The 17,255-nt window shown below is 59.1% G+C and overlaps 2 protein-coding genes across 18 annotated transcripts in view; both read right to left on the bottom strand.

Annotated features, from left to right (window-relative positions):
- Positions 1-1,644: 1,644 nt before the first annotated feature.
- Positions 1,645-17,255, bottom strand: part of RGS3 (regulator of G protein signaling 3) — a 58,672-nt gene continuing 43,061 nt past the window's right edge. For 8 of the 9 annotated variants that reach the window (XM_058853947.1, XM_058853946.1, XM_058853948.1 and 5 more), the window contains 6 exons: positions 12,164-12,808; positions 8,874-8,947; positions 4,510-4,611; positions 3,682-3,743; positions 2,936-3,102; positions 1,645-2,858 (listed from right to left, as the gene is read on the bottom strand). In XM_058853947.1, coding sequence (XP_058709930.1) covers positions 2,673-2,858; positions 2,936-3,102; positions 3,682-3,743; positions 4,510-4,611; positions 8,874-8,947; positions 12,164-12,808 — 1,236 coding nt within the window. In that variant the 3' untranslated portion in view covers positions 1,645-2,672. Of the gene's footprint in view, positions 2,859-2,935; positions 3,103-3,681; positions 3,744-4,509; positions 4,612-4,716; positions 5,486-8,873; positions 8,948-12,163; positions 12,809-17,255 lie in introns of those variants that run through there. The other variant, XM_058853955.1, reaches the window with a different exon arrangement.
- On the bottom strand, positions 5,587-8,314 carry LOC131586764 (uncharacterized). Of its 9 annotated transcripts, none has more exons than XM_058853967.1 (3): positions 6,192-8,314; positions 6,098-6,129; positions 5,604-5,941 (listed from the first exon to the last, which is right to left on the bottom strand). In XM_058853967.1, the coding sequence occupies exon 1, from the start codon at positions 7,750-7,752 to the stop codon at positions 6,811-6,813; it is 942 nt and encodes a 313-aa protein (XP_058709950.1). In that variant the 5' UTR covers positions 7,753-8,314; the 3' UTR covers positions 5,604-5,941; positions 6,098-6,129; positions 6,192-6,810. The 9 variants fall into 9 exon arrangements, with proteins under 9 accessions (XP_058709945.1, XP_058709948.1, XP_058709954.1 ...); XM_058853970.1 differs by having other exon boundaries at positions 5,624-5,693; positions 5,911-5,941; positions 6,098-8,314; XM_058853969.1 differs by having other exon boundaries at positions 5,636-5,693; positions 5,911-5,941; positions 6,067-8,314.

The following is a 17,255-nucleotide window of genomic DNA, read 5'->3' as shown; positions in this document are numbered from 1 at the left end:
CTGTCACATTTGGAGTTTCCTTTGCTTTTGTAAATCACAGGTGACCCCAGCACCCATCCCTGGCTGCCAGCCATGTCAGGCAGCTGATGAAATACTGAGCTGAGGGACACCTGAAGCTTCAAAGCCATCACCTGGGACAGGTGAGACATTTTCCCACCTCTCCAAGTGCTTTCTGTTCATCCCAACCTCCTCATCCCTGAGGGTGTGAGGGAATCATCACGCTAAGCTCAGGACCTTAGGATGTTTTACCTTTTTCACACCCAGAATCACATCGGTTTTTGAACCTTTCAGCTCTTTCTGGTGAGAATTCCCATTTTTCCCCATCAATCCCTTCCCTGGGTGAGCTTTGTCCCATGGATGAGCCAGGAGCACCTCGGTGGACTTTGCCCTGTTTGCCCACAACAAACACGGCTGAGTTGTGACTATTCCAACTCAGCAACCACTCATTTTTAGCCCAGAGATAAATCCTCATTATCTGCCGAGATAAGGCCCTCCCTATTTTGGGAGGCACCGGTTTCCACACTGGGAAATTCCCTTTGGCTGTGGCACCACAGGCAGCTGCTCCCACATCCCTGATCCTCGGGATGAGCCCAGGACAGGCAGCACCTGCCTGGGACAGTGCTCAGGTGGGGCAGCCCCACATCCCTGGGCATTCACACATCCCTGGGCAGCCACACATCCCTGGGGAGCAGCAGCAGCACTCTGGGAATCCACACATCCCTGGGCATCCACACATCCCTGGGCATCCACACATCCCTGGGCATCCACACATCCCTGGGGCATCCACACATCCCTGGGCATCCACACATCCCTGGGCATTCACACATCCCCGGGCATCCACACATCCCTGGGCATTCACACATCCCCGGGCATCCACACATCCCTGGGGCATCCACACATCCCTGGGCATCCACACATCCCTGGGCATTCACACATCCCTGGGTGTCCACACATCCCCGGGCATCCACACATCCCTGGGCATCCACACATCCCTGGGCATCCACACATCCCTGGGCAGCCACACATCCCTGGGCAGCCACACATCCCTGGGCAGCAGCAGCAGCACTCTGGGCATCCACACATCCCTGGGGAGCAGCAGCAGCACTCTGGGCAGCCAGAGCCCAGCCCTGGGACACCCCAGTCACATCCCTGAGCCATCCAAGGCTGACCCCATCCAGGTGACACTGCAGGTACCAAACACACCCTGAACAGCCTTTACAGAACACTTGCATCCCACCCCAGAGCACTGCCCTTGCAGGGGAGGAGCAGCCCTGCCAAGCCATGCATGGACCTGGAAAGGCTTTTTGTTGCTGTTTTTGGTGGTTTTGGTGTTTTTGGTGTGTCCCCAGAGGGTCCCAGAGCTGCAGGAGGTCTCAGGTGTGTTTGGGCATTTCCCTGGTCAGAGGTTCGTGCCCTGCTGTGTCCTTGAGAACGGTCTGGCTTTGGGCAAAACTCTGCTCCTACACCCAGAGCTGGCCTCAGGAGCATCTGGCAGCTGCTCCATCATAAAGAACAGCTCAGAAATCCACGGAACCAGATTTTCCCTTCTTTATCCACACAGTAACAGGATTTTACACTCTTGAGCGAGGCGAGGGCCGTGCGGCTCCAGCGGTGCTGACAAACACAGCATGAACAAAAGCCAGCTACAAGAAATGATATTCTCCTTTTATTTACCTATGACCATGACAATGTAGGTTTTTTTTCTAGCTGCAGAGATGCTTTGCACTGTAAACTGGGAGGCAGTGCTTCCCAAACACAGCATTGTTATCCAGAGTCAGGAGAGCGGCTGCTGCACAGAGTTGCTTTTCTCCATCACCAACCCCTCCGTCGTCAGGGCATGGATATATTGATATTTACACCAGGCTCCCCCAGCGGCCCGCTGCCAGGGAATGGGTCTGGCACACAAAACCTGCTGCCTTACAAAAATCTACACACCTGGAAAAAGAAAAAGGCATCCGCTCCGCCGGAGAGCTCGGCCGCGACACACACAAATATTGCACTTGTAACTTGGGAACGGGGAGGACACGGGGGGTTCCTATCGCACAGCAACGTGTCCAGCTACAGGAGGGCAATAAATAAACCAGGGGTGAGGGCAGGAGGGGGTGCTTGGCACATCCCCAGCGCAGGGCAAGGACCCGGCTCTCGCCGCTCCCGGGGGGACCCACCACGAGCCAAGGAAGCGCCGGGCTCCGGCCAGAGCTGCTCCGGGACGGCCCCGCGGCTCAGGGAAGCACAGCAGCATCCTGGGGCTGCTCCAGCTCACAAGGTTTAATCCAGGCTGATGTTCTGATGTTTGTGTCGGTGCTGTTGTCCCCTTGCCAGAGCCCTGCATGAGAATCCCTCCTCCTCCTCACCGAGCCGGGCTCGCTCTGCGCCTCCCAGCAGCGCTGGTGGCCGGGACAGGAGCTTCACAGTAGCCTCGTGGGAGCTTCCTCCTGGCTAAATCCACGCCGGGGCCACCCCGAAGGCGTCGTACCAGCGATGGTGGGATGGGGTGCTGCAGCAGTACCAGACTGCTCGGCCTGGCGGTCCCCTCGGCCCCGAGCTCCCTCAGCTGCCCCGTGTCCATATGGAGCAGGACAACGAGCTCCCACCAGCTCCCAGGAAGGCCTCCACTGCCCAATTCCATGTAAACACACAGCTCCCAGCCTGCCCCGAGACAGTCCTTGGGCCTACAGCGGGGAGCTGCCTTTCTTCTGGTTGATTATGTCCAAGTACAGGTCGGAGCGGAGGAAGCGGGGGTACGAGTCCTTCTCCATGAGCCCATAAATCCTCTTCTGTGCCAGGTCAAAGCAGCTGCGGGTGATGTTCTGCAGGTTCTCCTTGGTGTGCTCCCGTGTGTAGGAGTCCAGGTTGACCTGTGGGCAGAGGAACAGGGTTAGAACAGGAACCCACCGCGCCGGGAGCCGCACCCCAGCGTGGAGCCAGCCCTCACCTCCTTGCAGGACTGGATGGCAATGTACTCAGCGAAGATCTTCTTGGCCTTGGAGACCATCTTGGACTGGGATTTGATCTTCTTGAACTCCTCACAGGCCAGCCAGAACTCCAGGTTCTCCTCGCTGAACTCGGTGCGCAGGAAGGCCCTGAAGGCGGCGAGCCCGTCTGTGGGGGACAGGGACACGGCTCTACCCCCGCTCACAGACAGGAACAGCCCCAGAGACCCTCAGCTCCTGCAGCCCAAACCACCTCCCTGCACTGCCCAAAAAACCCCCTTGTGCAAACAGGGCAAGAGCAGCACCAGGAGCTGAACCCACACCCCCACCAAGAGCCAGGGGCAGGCTGGGCTGGAGGGGGCACAGGACACCCCCCTGGCTGTGTGCAGGATGGGGTGCCTGAGAAGGGCTGTCCTCCCCTCTTGGGGATGTTCTAAAGCAGTTCTGCTCCATGGCCCCCCTGCACAGCCCCAAACTGGGCACAGACATGGATCACTGCCTCCTCCTCCTCCTCCTCCTCCTCCCCAGGCTGCAGCCCCGGCCTGAAGCTCTCCCCAGCCCCTGTCACCGAGTTCCCCCTGGGCCAGGCAGGAGCAGGAGGGGTGCACACAAGGGACAGGCTAATTTCACTTTGTGCATCCCCAAACACCGGAAGGGATTAACAGAGGAAATCCCAGCTTCACCCAGGCACGTGTCTGGATATTCCCCTGGCAGCAAACACAAGTGGAAGGGATGGACACACACTCACATTTGTGCAGCAGCAGCTTCTCCAGGGAGTCCCCCCACTTGAGCGCTTCCTCGGGAGTGGGCCTGTGGAAAAAGGACGGCACGTTGGCAGAGCTCAGCAGCAAAAGCCGCTTTCCCTGCCTGCTAAACATTTCCAGTGGATTAAAAGGCAGGCTGTGAGCCCAGCAGGGCTGCTCCCAGCTCCCAAATCAGCCTCTTGCTGAACATTTCCAGAGGATAAAGCCCCGTGTGCCCGAGGGGCTGGCCCTGGCTCCCACCTCGGTGCTGGCCCTGGCAGAGCAGCTGAAGGCAGAGCTCCCAGGCAGCACCACAGCAGCTCTGCCAGGAGGAAACCGCTGCCTTTAGGCTGGCAGGAAGAAAATTCAACCCCAGGAGGTCTGTGCAGGCAGCTGCAGCACTTGGGGTGTCTGAGGAAGACTCAGAGAAGCTCCGGGTGATGCGGAGCTGTGGAAACGCTGGATTTCAGCTGCCCCATTCAGGAGCAGGGAGGGCTCGTCTCCAGCTGCTGGAGCTTCTCCAGAGTAAAGTGGTTTTTCAAACCATCCTCTGGCCAGTAAAAGTTCTATAGACAGGCACTGAGAGAACGCTGCTCTCAGGTAAATTTCCAGCCCAAGCTGCTGCGGTGCCGCAGCGCAGGCAGGACCTCTCACCCTCCAGCAGGAGGTTTTCAGGCAAAAAATATTTTAAATGCTCCTCCAGATACAAAAACTCTGTCTACAGCTTCCCCAAACGGGGTGAACAGAGCCTCCCTGGAGGTGAGGAGCTCCAGAGCACAGCTTGTCCCCAGATCCCCCCGTCCCCATCCCCACGCCGCCCCCGCAGCACCTACTTGAGGGATTTGAGCACTTTGTCCAGCTTGCCGGAGGGGTTGGCTCCGGGGGACTCGTTCCGCCGCCGAAAGATCCCCAGCCGGTTCTTCATGTCCTTGGCTCTAGAGAGAAGAGCGAGCGTCAGCGGGGGGCGAGGGGACCCCCAAACCAGCCCCTAACCCAAAACCCGACCCCAAACCCAACCCCAAACCCAACCCCAAACCTACTCCTTCATGGTGTGCCGGCGCTGCAGGCTGCCCGTGTGCGGCCTCTGCACCGCCAGCAGCATCTCGGCGTGGAACTCCAGCGGCTGCGGCTTGGACGGGTCACGGAAGAAGGGCATGGCTGGGGGACAGCGGGGACAGCGGGGACAGCGGGGACAGCCCGAGCAGCGGGGACAGCCCGAGCAGCGGGGACAGCCCCAGCGCTCCCAGCCCGGCTCCAGCCGTGGCGAGCAGCTGGAAGTGGGCGGGCTCAGCGAGCTTTAAATGCGGCCGGGGAGCGGCGAGCGAGGGGAGGCTGTGCCAGCCCCGCCGCTCTTTGGGACGGCTCTGCCGTTGCTGGGGAAACTTGAGGAAAGGTGGAAAAATCAGCGCCGAGGCGGATAGTGGGGCCTTTCAAGAGACGGCGGGGGAAAATAATCGCGGCTTGGATTTACGAGGGCTATTTATAGAGCGCAGGCATCCCGGGAAGGCGGAGCGGGCTGGGGAGCGGGGAGGGGGCTGCCCTGGGTCCCCCCTGCCCGAGCACCCCCACACTCAAACCCCACCGTGCCCACCCGTCCGCGGTGCCAGCCCGTGCGGGACACGGCCGTGGGGACATTCCCGAAGGAATTTCCGTGGGGACATCCCCAAAGGGGGCGGTCGGGATGGGCAGCGCAGGGCGCTGGGGCGAGGTCCCCCCGCTCCGGACAGACTGACGGACGGACGCACGGACACGGGGATGGCTGTTGCCCACAGGGAGCTGCCAGGAACTCAGAGTTTTGCAGATTTTTTGGGAAGCGCGGTGGGAAAAGGAGCCCCCGGATCCCTCAGAGCCCCCCAGAACCCCCCGGATCCCCCCGGATCCCCCAGAACCCCCCCGGATCCCCCCGGATCCCCCCGGAGCCCCCGGCACGGGCAGGGCTGGGCGGGCCGTGCTGCCCCCGCGTGGCGCTGCGCGGTCACTGCAGCCGGGCACGGATGGGACACGGTACCAAAAACACCTCCCAAAAACCCAAAAACTGCAAAAAACAACTCCCAGAAACCCAAAAACTGCAAAAAACACCTCCCAGAAACCCAAAAACTGCAAAAAACACCTCCCAGAAACCCAAAAACTGCAAAAAACACCTCCCAAAAACCCAAAAACTGCAAAAAACACCTCCCAAAAACACAACAATTGCAAAAAACACCTCCCAAAAACCCAAAAACTGCAAAAAACACCTCCCAAAAACCCAAAAAGTGCAAAAAACACCTCCAAAAAACCCAAAAAGTGCAAAAAACACCCCCCAAAAACCCAAAAAGTGCAAAAAACACCTCCCAAAAACACAACAAGTGCAAAAAACACCTCCCAAAAACCCAACACGGTACCAAAAACACCTCCCAAAAACCCAACAAGTGCAAAAAACACCTCCCAAAAACCCAACACGGTACCAAAAACACCTCCCAAAAACCCAAAAAGTGCAAAAAACACCTCCCAAAAACCCAAAAAGTGCAAAAAACACCTCCCAAAAACCCAACACAGCAATGTCAAGTATTAGTGCTCCGGCCTTGCTTCTCACTCCCTTTTCTGGCGGTCTTCTCCCAGTGACAGTGATCTGTCGCTCATTAAAAAGCAAGTATAATGAATTCTGTCTTAATTACATTTCAGCTTCCATCTGTGTTTTTAATTTTTTCCACTTAAAATACCTCTCCTTGATCACATCATAAAGTGCACACGGGCAGTCTTGCGCTGCCTGTGGATATAACGTATTTATCAAAACCTAAGAGCATCAGTCTTTTCTCAGCACTTATGGACTCTGCCCTCTGAATCTGAAGCTCCTTATCTGACAACATCTCATTAGGCAAGCGGCTTCAGTTTTCCCTTCTTGATCTTTCTGATTCTGCAAATTTAATGTTACAGACAGCAAGGATGCTCAGAGAAGCCACCTTTACCTGGCCAAGCCATGCCCAGGGACACGAGGGGGACAGGAGGGATTCAGGACAGGGATGCACCACCCCAGCCCAGGTGATGCTCTCCAGACCTACAGCTCTCTCCAGCCCCAGGAGGGTAAAACACAGCAACCACTGGGAAGAATAAAAGAGGTGCAACAACCCCAGGGCTCAGTCCAACGGGCCACAGAATTATTGCAGAGGGCAATCGCTCCCTCCAGTCCCTGGTGCCATCCACACCCTCATGGACACGGACAGTTCCACTGCCTTCACACTCCCTGATCCCAGCAGGACACGAGTCCCACCGCTGCCAGGCACCTGCAAATGTGGGAAAAGCGGATCCAAACGCGGATCCTCACGCTCCAAACACCATCTGCCTCCCATCACCGATGCCACCAGCAGCCAGGGACCCACTGGCACAGAGGATGAGCCACCCCACACAGCCTGGAGCAACAAGCTCAGCAGTGCTCCCAGTTCCCAGGGCAGCAGGGCTGGCAGAGCACTGAGCACCCCTGGGTGGCACACGTGGGTCACCTCCACAGCAAAGCCCTCAGCCCAAGGCCGGCTGGAACACACCAGGCAGGTGGTCCTGGCTCCTGGGTGGATTTTCCAGCTGGAACACACCAGGCAAACACCTCCTAAGGAAGTTCCCCAGCTTCCACGTGCTGCTCCTCTTTGCACACCCTTGCAAAGGAGCGGCACCGACCCTGGGTGTGCACAGCCCCCAGCTGCGGCCACACTGCACAATAAACGCCACAGCAAGAAATAATTCCCTTTAAAAATTGCTGGTTTCACTCCGGAGCTGTCTCTACAAAGTGATCTGCCCCGGCACCCCAGCATGACCGCGAGGTCCAGCAGCATCACCCCGCACTGCTTCCAAACCATCCCCTGGCCAGCGCATCCCGTTCCTCGCAAGATGCCGGGTGTCCTACCTTTCCAGGTATTTTTCGGAGAAGTCCACCATGGCGTGGTGCATGGGGGCCGGCAGCGTGTGCCGGGAGAGCAGCGAGTGCCGACCCGCGGCCCCCGCCCCATAAATACCCCCGGAGCCGGCGGGGACAGCCAATGGCGCTGCCCGGAGCTCCCCGGAGCATCCCCCGCCGGCTCAAGGTGAGCGCGGAGCCCGCTCCGCATCCGCCCCTGACCCCGCCAGCCCCGCTCCCCCGGCGCTCCACGGGCCCGGGGGGACGGCCCTGCTGCAAGGGCTTCGTTTTCATTTCCAGCGCCGGGGGGGGAAATAATAAAAAGAGCTAAAAATAGGCGGCGGCGATGAGGCAGCGCGGGCCGACAGTGCCGCTCGCTGGTACAGCCGGCGGGGCCGGGCGGCTCCCGCACCCTGAGCCGCTCAAAGCACGTGTGGCTGCTCCGGCTGCCCGGAACACGCGGCGCAGGACACGGGACACACAGCCACGGGCACCCCCTGGCCCCGGCACCCGGCCGGATCCGCGTTCTGGAGGAGCTCGGTCCCGAGCATCCCTCAGCTGCAGCTGTGCTTGAGGAGAGCGAAGGCCACGGCCACCTTGTCCCTGCTTACAGCCACTCTTTGGCACCCCAAAGCCTTACCGGGAGCAGCAGAGGGGATGCCAGGGTCCCTCGGGGGTCCCCGTGGTCCCTGCTCCCTGTGCTGTGAGGGCTGAGCCTGACCCGTGATGGGAAACTCCCCATTCCATCTCCCCATCCCATCTCCCCTTTCTATCTCCCCATCCCATCTCCCCTTTCTATCTCCCCATCCCATCTCCCCATTCCATCTCCCCTTTCTATCTCCCCATCCCATCTCCCCATCCCATCTCCCCATCCCATCTCCCCATTCCATCTCCCCATTCCATCTCCCCATCCCATCTCCCCATTCCATCTCCCCATTCCATCTCCCCATCCCATCTCCCCATCCCATCTCCCCATCCCATCTCCCCATCCCTCCTCCCGGCACGGGGCCGGCAGGAAGGAGGCCCCCAGCTCAGATTTCACTATTTCCATGTCCTCTCCCTGAACCCAGACAAGCTGTTTTTCCCAAGAGCCGGTGTCTTCACCCTGTCCTGGCTCGGTGGAAGGGGGTACAGTGCCCCCAGCACACCCCACCTCCCTCCCTGGAAATTCCATCTGAAGTGAGACCTCAGTTCATGGCTTTGCTGCTGGAAAAAGTCAGGGGGAAAGATGGGAATGCTGAGGGTTCCTGGTACCAGCAGGGCTCGGCTGAGGTGTCTGACCCCACAAACAGCCCTGGCACACCCTGATGCCACCCCCAAAGTGACACTTACAGGCTCCTGCTGCGTTTTTTGCGTGAGGTCTCGTCCCCTTCGTCACAGCTGCACTCAGGGTCTGCTCCACTCAGCTGGGGGGGAACAGAAGAAATGTCTGTCACCATGCCAGGACGTGCCCACGGTGCCACTCTGTGTCACCAAGCAGCAGGGCCAGCATCCCCACGGCCTCCACACCACACAGCCCAGACCCACAGCACCCATAGGGCCCCTTCCTCATCGTGGCAATGACACAGGACAAGCTCCTGACACAGGAACCTCCTTCATCCTCTGCCCGGTGTTCTCCAGGTGTTCCTGGAGCATCCCAGGAGAGCCCATGGCTGGTGGCCCAGGTGCCCTCCAGGTGCTGACACTGGTACCTCCTCCAGGGAGGACATTCACATCCCCACTGCTGCTCAAAGAGCCCAAAGAGCTCCCCAGAACCAGACTGGGCACTCAGAATCAATCAGGAGTTCCCAGCAGTCTCCAAGCAGGAGAAATCAGAACAGTTCACCTCTAATTGAATGATATCATTGCGGTTTACAAGTCCCCTCTCTGAGCACCGCTCCAGGGCAGCCTGGACAAACCAAGGGGATCTGGGATGTGCCATGAGCTCAGGGCAGCACCAGCACAGCCTGTGAGCCACAAAGCCTGGCAGGGAGACCCTCGGGACCAGCACAGCTCGGGGGTTTAACATTCCATCCATCCCCGAGCGCTGCAGATGCTCACGGCCAGCCCCGCATCCCGCCCCGCATCCACCCGACCGCCGCCAGCTCATCCCGTGCTCCCGGGGCTGCCCGGAGCTTTCCAGGATCATCACCCCGCGCCCGGGCCGTGGGAACCCTGCGCTCAGCCCGCAGCCCGAGCTTTCGGACATTTCCTTCCATTCTGCGCCCGGCTTTCCGGAGTTTATCGGCCCCGAACAATGCGGCCCTCGCCGAGCACCTTCCCCGGGCTGCCCGGGGCTTCCTGCCATTGTCCGGAGAGGCTCCGTGCTCGGGGACAAAAGGCAGCAGCAGCAGAGCTGTCCCGAGGAGTCCCAGCGCTCCCCACAATGCCCGATAAAACAACCAGGGGCACGGGGGGAATGGGGAGGCACACCGGGCACGATGGTGTTAAAAAGGGCTGTGGAATGAGCCCCTCTGAAACACTCCCAGCTGGGAAAATAACCAAGAATTTGATGGATGTGATGGCGCTGCAGCCGGGGCCGCTGGGTGCGGGTGCTGCCAGTGTGTGACAGCTCGGTGGGGGAATTCCATATGGGAATTGTGTATCGGTGTCCTGCCCCAAAAAGCTCGGAGGTTTCATTGAACTGTTCAAAGGCACAGAGCAGTAAAAGCACTTCCAGAGTGCAGACAGGGGGGTGGCTCAGCCTGGCTTCCTTGGCCGCTGCACACCCTCCCCAGGCAGGGAGAGGCAGGGCAAGGGGAACGGGGGAGTGATGGGAGCACGGTGGGAATGGGACAGTGGGAATGGGGCAGTGGGAATGGGGCAGTGATGGGAACACGGTGGGAATGGGGCAATGGGAATGGGGCAGAGGGAATGGGGCAATGGGAATGGGGCAGAGGGAATGGGGCAATGGGAATGGGGCAATGAGAATGGGGCAGTGGGAATGGGGCAGAGGGAATGGGGCAGTGGGAATGGGGCAATGGGAATGGGGCAATGGGAATGGGGCAGTGGGAATGGGGCAGTGGGAATGGGGCAATGGGAATGGGGCAGTGGGAAAGGGGCAGTGGGAATGGGGCAATGGGAATGGGGCAGTGGGAATGGGGCAGAGGGAATGGGGCAATGAGAATGGGGCAATGGGAATGGGGCAGTGGGAATGGGGCAGTGGGAATGGGGCAATGGGAATGGGGCAGTGGGAATGGGGCAGTGGGAATGGAATGATGGGAATGGGATAATGGGAGCAGGGTGATGTGAGCAGGGAACAGTAGGAACAGGCAGGGGTGCCCAGCAGAACACATGGGCAGGGATTTAGGCTCCAGGCAGCCACAGCTGCTGCAGGCTTGCAACTGGGAGCTGCAGAACGTGCAGCCCCCACACTGCCCTCCCCACCAGCACAGGCTGCCCAATCCCTGCCCCAGAAATCCCAGTCTGATGTGCACCAGAACAGTCCAACACAGGAGGAGCTCACCCAAAACATCCACCCAGCTGAGAGCTGGCAGTGCAGCTCCCCGCGGCACGGAGGGGATCGGGGGTGTCCAGCAGGATACACAGCCCGGCCCAGGCAGTGCTGCAGGGCTGTGGGGCTGTGGGGATGCAGGGCTGCAGGGCTGCAAGGTTGCTGGGCTGCAGGGCTGCAGGGCTGCAGGCTCAGGGCTGCACACACAGCGGCACTGTGAGCTCTCCTTTAGGGCACTGCTCACAGCAGCACCAACAGGACGCTCTCAGCCGGTGCTGACGCTGTCACCGCCTCTCTCCCGCGTGTGACAGGCAGTGACACTGCCCCTGACACAGGGGTGGCTTTGCTTTATCGGGGATGGTGGGGGGTCTGAACCCCCCATCTGCTCTCACACACAATTGTTGGCATCGGTCTCCAGGAGAGTTTGGACTCCCTTGCGGACAGCAGCCCCATCCCAGCAGTCTGGAACCCCGGGAGAGGCTCTCACCAGCTGGTCAGGGACTCTGAGCCCAAAAATTCCTCCAGGAAACAGCACCAGAGTGGCTTTTCAAGCAGCGTGGCAGGAAGAGGGTTAACCTAGCGTGGGTTTAACCCCAGCATGGGTTTAACCCCAGGGTCTGCAGCAGCCTCTCCTGCCAAGGAGCCCACTGCTCTGGAGCAGAACGTGGCTCTGTGTGAGGTGTCCCAAGCAGCAGGACCTGAGCTGGGAACAACCCTGAGCCATGGGCTGTGGTGCTGTGCCGAGCACCAGAGCCCCCAGCAGCACCCAGAGCTGAGGCAGGGATGGAGCTGCTGGGGCAGAGCAGGGTGTGGGGCCAGGGGCCACCCTCAGCACCCTGCCAATGTCACCTGGGGAGAATGGGAACAGCAGAGCTTCCCATGAATGATCTCTGCACTGGCACCTCGTTCATGCATCGCTGCAGCCAGGGCCAGCTCTGCTCTGGGGGCTCAGGGAGCACTGCCCACTGCTCTGGGCAGCACCCCTGGGTGCTGAGCTCCTCCCAGAGCTGGCTGCCAGGGGCAGGGACCCTCCTGACCCCGGGTGCTGAGCTCCTCCCAGAGCTGGCTGCCAGGGGCAGGGACCCTCCTGACCGCTCACAAGGCAGCTTGGCCATGGTCACAGCGACAGAATCCATGTGCCAGGACACCTCCACCCCAGGAGCTCCCCCAGCAGCCGTGGCTCTCGTACCTTCCTGTGGCCTGAGAAGAGCAGCGTGAGCTGGTGGATGGAGCCGCCGTTCTTGACCAGCTCCTTCTTGAGGGTCCTGGGGGAGGGCAGTGCCCAGTGGGTGGTGGTCCCCTGGCTGTCGGGGCAGTGGAGGGTGCTGTCCGAGGTGAAGCAGTGGCCCTTGGCCTCCTGCAGGAGGCTGCCCTCGCTGTGGGTGCGGCGCCGCAGGGAGCCCTGCACGCTCAGGGTGTAGCCGGGCTGCCCGCCCGATGTCTCGATCATGCTGCTGCGCTTCAGCTCGTTCCTGTCCAGGTACTGCTCGTCGCTGTCCTCCTCCTCGTCCTCCTCATCCTCATCTTCCTCCTCATCCTCCTCGTCGTCCTCGCCGTCCGTGGCGCTGCCCGCCGTGCCCGCCGCGCTCTGGCTGAAGGTGCTGTCGAGCCGCAGCTCGGGGATGACAAAGGCTGGCAGGGAGCTGGGCTGCTCCTCTCCCTTTCTGGTGGCCACCGGCTGCTTTTCCACCAGGAGAGGAGCCTGGGTGGCCCCCAGAGCGTCCCAGGGCTCGGCCAGAGCCGCTGCCTTGGCAGCCGGAGGGGCATCACCCGCTGCTGCCTTCCCATCCTCCGAGTGCATCTGCCCCGGCTTCTCGGCGTCCGTCTCCAGCATCTGCCAGAGGAGAAGATAAAGGATGAAAGCAGAAGCACCCCAAATCTCTCTGGCCACCTTCCTGAGGAGCCTTTCACCTCCTCACAGCCCACCTGCAAGGCTGGCACCGATATGAACAAGGCTAACAGTGCTCTGCTGGGGTGGGATGGCAGCGTCCCCACGTCCCCAGGTGGTGCCAAGCACCCATTGCTCTGTCAGCACCCAGTCCTGCTCCTGAGCCCTGCATCACCAGGTTCTCCCGGCTGGCAGGAGTGGGATGGTGGCACTCGGCTCCCCCCTCCAGCACCGGGGGTTTTTGAGGAATGCCAGGGTGCCACAGAGGCAGAGCAGTACCGGGATCCTCACCCCCGGGAGCTGCTGCCCTGCAGGGATTTTCCCCGAGGGCTGTAGAGAAACCCAGCGGCTGCTCCAGCAGCTCCTCCTGCACCTCGTTATCAAATGCCAAAGGGAAGCGCCGGGCTCTGCCCATCCCTGGATTGCCCCGGCTCAGCCCGAGGCTCTCTACAAAACCACAGCCGCTCCTGCCAGCCCCTGTCGGGATTTTAAGCCTTTGGGGCTGGTTTTTCCAGGTTTCTTTGCAGCTGGGGAAGGCCTGAGCAAGCTCCGTCCTTTCAAAGGGAAAAGCCCAAGGGAAGAAATCTCCAAGGTTGTTTTTGTGAGCAGGGGGATCCTGCGATGAGCCCTCCCCTGCCAGAGCAGGGTCCTGTGTGATTTTCCTAAGCCAAAGGGGCAAAACCAGCCCAGCAGGGAAAAAAAGACCAAAAGACAGAAAACAATCCTCTCTTTAGGAAGAAATTCCCTCCTACACAGATCCTGAGGCAGGGGCTATTCCACAGGACCAGCCCCAGCAAACAGGTCACCCAGAACTTGGGCTGGAGCTCACATGTGTCCAGCTGTGCCTTTCCTGGTTTATCACACCCAAAGGGTGTAGAAAAGAGAGCACCAGCTCTGTCCCAGCCAGCCTGGCTCGCCCCAGCAGCAATTCAGCATCACCTGAACTCCCCCAGTGAGCCTGAAGACAAAAATTCAGAGACCACAACATGCTTGGTCCCTTCATGACATCTCCCCACCCATGAAACAGCTGGATTTGGTGTCAGGCACAAAGCAAATGCTCCTTTCCCCCCATCCTTGGGGCTGTTCCACTCTCCCCACACAGCGATTCTGTGTAGGAAGGGAATGTTCCCAGCCCTGCCAGGCCAGGCTGCCATTTGCACCAGCGTGTGCCTCAGTGGTGCTGCTGATGTTTTATTTGTCTTACAATCACTGTCATCATTATCTCATGAAATAATTAGAGGAAAAACCCACACAGCCCTCGAGTCACTCCCCACAAAGCCCTCCCCCAGCACTGCCTATCTGCCCAGTCCTGCTCACATCTGATAAGGGCCTAGAAGGAAATGAACAGGCTTCTTTAAAATGAGAGACATTTGGGGATTAAATTAAATCCTTGCACTAATTCAATCAGAGCCTCTGCTGCGCTTCTCTGGCGTGGAGGGGATGAGCAGCAGCCTCACCATGAGCGAGGGTCGGCTCCATCTGGGGCTGAGAGCATCACCAGGGCTGTGAAATCCTGTCTGCACAGGGCTGAGCTCTGCTCAGCATCACCTGGGGTGGGGAGAGACGGGAGGAGAGGCAGCAATGCCATCACTGCCAGCCCACAGACCTGCTCCTGCCTGGAGGCACCGGGAACCTCATCAGCACAAAGCCAAGGTCACCTTGCTGACACGAGACCTCAGGGATGGGGATGAGACCAGGCTTCAGAGACTCACAGGATGGTTTGGTTGTAAATCCCATCTTATCCCACCCCCTTCCATCTCTCCTGGAGCACCTTCAGGCCCTGGAAGGGGCTCTGAGCTCTCCCTGGAGCCTTTGAGCAGCTTTTCCAGTAGCTGAGGGGGGCTGACACCTTCCCAGCACTTCATGTGGCCGAGGGGCTGCTGGAGGAGGCAGCAGTGGAGGCAGTGCTGGGCTGAGGGAAGTGCTGTCCTTCCACCTCACAGCCTCACCCAGAACACCCCAGCAGCTCAGGAGCCAACATCTGCATCTCTCCATTCTCAATGCCTTGCTCTCACTGCTCTGGGTGTTCCTGACCTCCACCTGCAGATTTCCCTTTTTTTCACTGTCTGCATCTTCCCCTGCACTCAACAAATTGCTTTTGTCATTCCCAGCATCTGGGTTTCCCTGTCTGCACCCAGGCAGGTCGAGGGGCTGAGGGGATTTGCTCCATCCTCCCTGGAGAATCTCACACCTCACTCTTCCAGTTTCTATCTCAGACTGAGAGACCAAGGCAGCATTTCCTGAGAAGGGGAAGAGAAAGCAGAAGCAAGAGCTGCCTCCAAAGCCCAGGATGGCTCTCTGGGGTCATTTTAGGGAAGGAGGATGATAGGTCTGAAACCAGAGCAACAGCAAGAGAGATCCTAAGAATGATTTCCTCGCTGAATAAATACCAACACACTCCAAAAAAAACCCCAACATTGCCCTGCCTGCACCAGCATTCTCCAACCTCGCACCTGTTATCCACTCCCTGGCTTCTCTTTGCCTTCAAGGATCACTCACTACCTCAAAAATTAAGTTTTTTTCAAATTTTTCAAGTTTTATTGAAACAAAGACAGTGCAGAAGGACTGCAAACCCCTCTGCTCTTTGGTCTGTACCTCAAGCAGGTTTTTCTGAGCTGCTGCTCACATCCAGGACTGTTCCAGCTCAGCAGAGAAAATTTCAACGAGCGTCAGCACAACCCTGACTTCTCCAGCATTTCTTTAAATTATGTGAGCCACAGCTGGGAAAATCCCAGCCATGGAGACAGCAGAGCTGAGAGCTGAAGCCTGCCCTGCCCTTGCCCTGGTGCTGCCAGCTCTCCCACTGTGCCAGCACATGTGGCATTCCCTGGAATCCCCAGCAAGGGGAGGTCAGGGATTTTTTTTTTTTTTTTTTGAGGCTCTCAGCTTCTCATTTCAAAGCCTCTGCTCCTCTCAGTCATGGAGCCACTGTGGTTCAAGCAATGCCTGGCCACAGGGACATTTAACTGAGCCTTTCCTGGCTCCTGATGGGGATGCTCATGTTTTCTCTCTCTTTTGTGCTGATGCTGAGGAAGAGGAGGCAAAACAGAGCTGAGAGAGCTGCCCTGCACCCAGGTACCTCCTCAGCCAAAACCAGGGACTGGGAGAAGCAGGTAAGTCCCTTCAGGCTGTTGGACATCAATGTGAGCAGGAGAGTGAGGGATGTGCTGGTCCAGCTGTGGAAGAACCAATCTTGTGGCTGTCCCTGGCCATGGCAGCTCCATCCTCCGTGTGTCCCACGGGGAAACCTCTCTGGCCCCTGCTGCCCTCCCAAGGACCTCTGCTCTGAGATGCCTCACCTGTCCCCAAAGGCATTTAACCCCATGGGAATGAGACCAATTATCTCTGCAGGGTTACTGTGGGAGATGCAGACAGCAGAGGGTTCCTTGTGCTGGAGGCAGCACCCACCCCACATCAGCTGGATTGCAGGAAAAGAGCACTTACATCATCCAGGGAAACATCAGCCTTTCCAAAGCAGGTTTTTCCTGAAGCAGAAGGAAAGTATTGGACAATTTCGGTTCTTAGCATGGGACAAAACTGTGCCCAGATCCACCAGATCAGAACCTTCTATCTGTGAAATGCTGCTCAGCACCTCAGGATTTAAAAAGTGACATCTAAGAACCAAGGAAGCTTCACAGGGAACAGCATCACGGGGCTGAGGGGAAGAAAGCAAAGCCAGAAATGCAAAGCAGAAAAACCAAAACCTGAGAAAATCTTCACAAAGTCATTGTGAAAGTGCTCACGAGGATCATTCCCCGAGCTCTGCTCCTCACCCTCTGCGAGGACAGCCAGAGCCCAGGGCTCGCTGCACAGCCACCCTCTCCCTGCTTCATTACTGCACAATGAATAATTGATCCCGAGCAATTAGTGCGACAGCAAAAGCACCGAACAGCAGGGCCAGCAGTGCCCGGGGCAGGGCAGTGAGGCACAGATGGGAAATGGGGGGTGATGTTTGTCCCGCCCTAAACCCTGGCCGTGGGCTGCCTCAGAGCCCTGCCAGGAGAAGCTTCCCTGGAGGGAGGAAGCACGGGAGGATCCCAGGTCCCTGCACAAATCCCATTCCCCATCCCTGCGTTCCCAGCGCCCTCCCAGCCCCAGCCCTGCGCCGCTCCCGGAGCTCAGCGGGAAGCGGAGCCGGCGTTTACCCGAGGGCAGCAGCGAGGAGCCGGGCTGCAGGCTCAGCTGGCACCCTCATCTCGGTGTCAGCACCAGCTGAAGGTGCCAGCTGCCCTCCCCACGCTGCCAGCAGGGACCCGACCCCGCCGCAGCCCCGAGCCGCAGCCGCCGCTCCCAGCTCCGGACCCCAACCCATCCCCGACCCCGTGCCCTCCATCCCCAGACAGACTCCGAGCATGCCACGGCTGCAATCCCGAGCTGAACCTGCTGGTTTGTC

The sequence above is a fragment of the Poecile atricapillus genome, chromosome 20 (genome assembly GCF_030490865.1).
Source record: "Poecile atricapillus isolate bPoeAtr1 chromosome 20, bPoeAtr1.hap1, whole genome shotgun sequence".
NCBI classification, from domain to species: Eukaryota; Metazoa; Chordata; class Aves; order Passeriformes; family Paridae; genus Poecile; species Poecile atricapillus.
This window is presented reverse-complemented; position numbering and strand designations above follow the sequence as displayed.

Bases quoted from the DNA above. Each gene is read 5' to 3' on its own strand.
- LOC131586764 (XM_058853962.1), bottom strand. From the start codon at position 7,752: ATGCGGAGCGGGCTCCGCGCTCACCTTGAGCCGGCGGGGGATGCTCCG.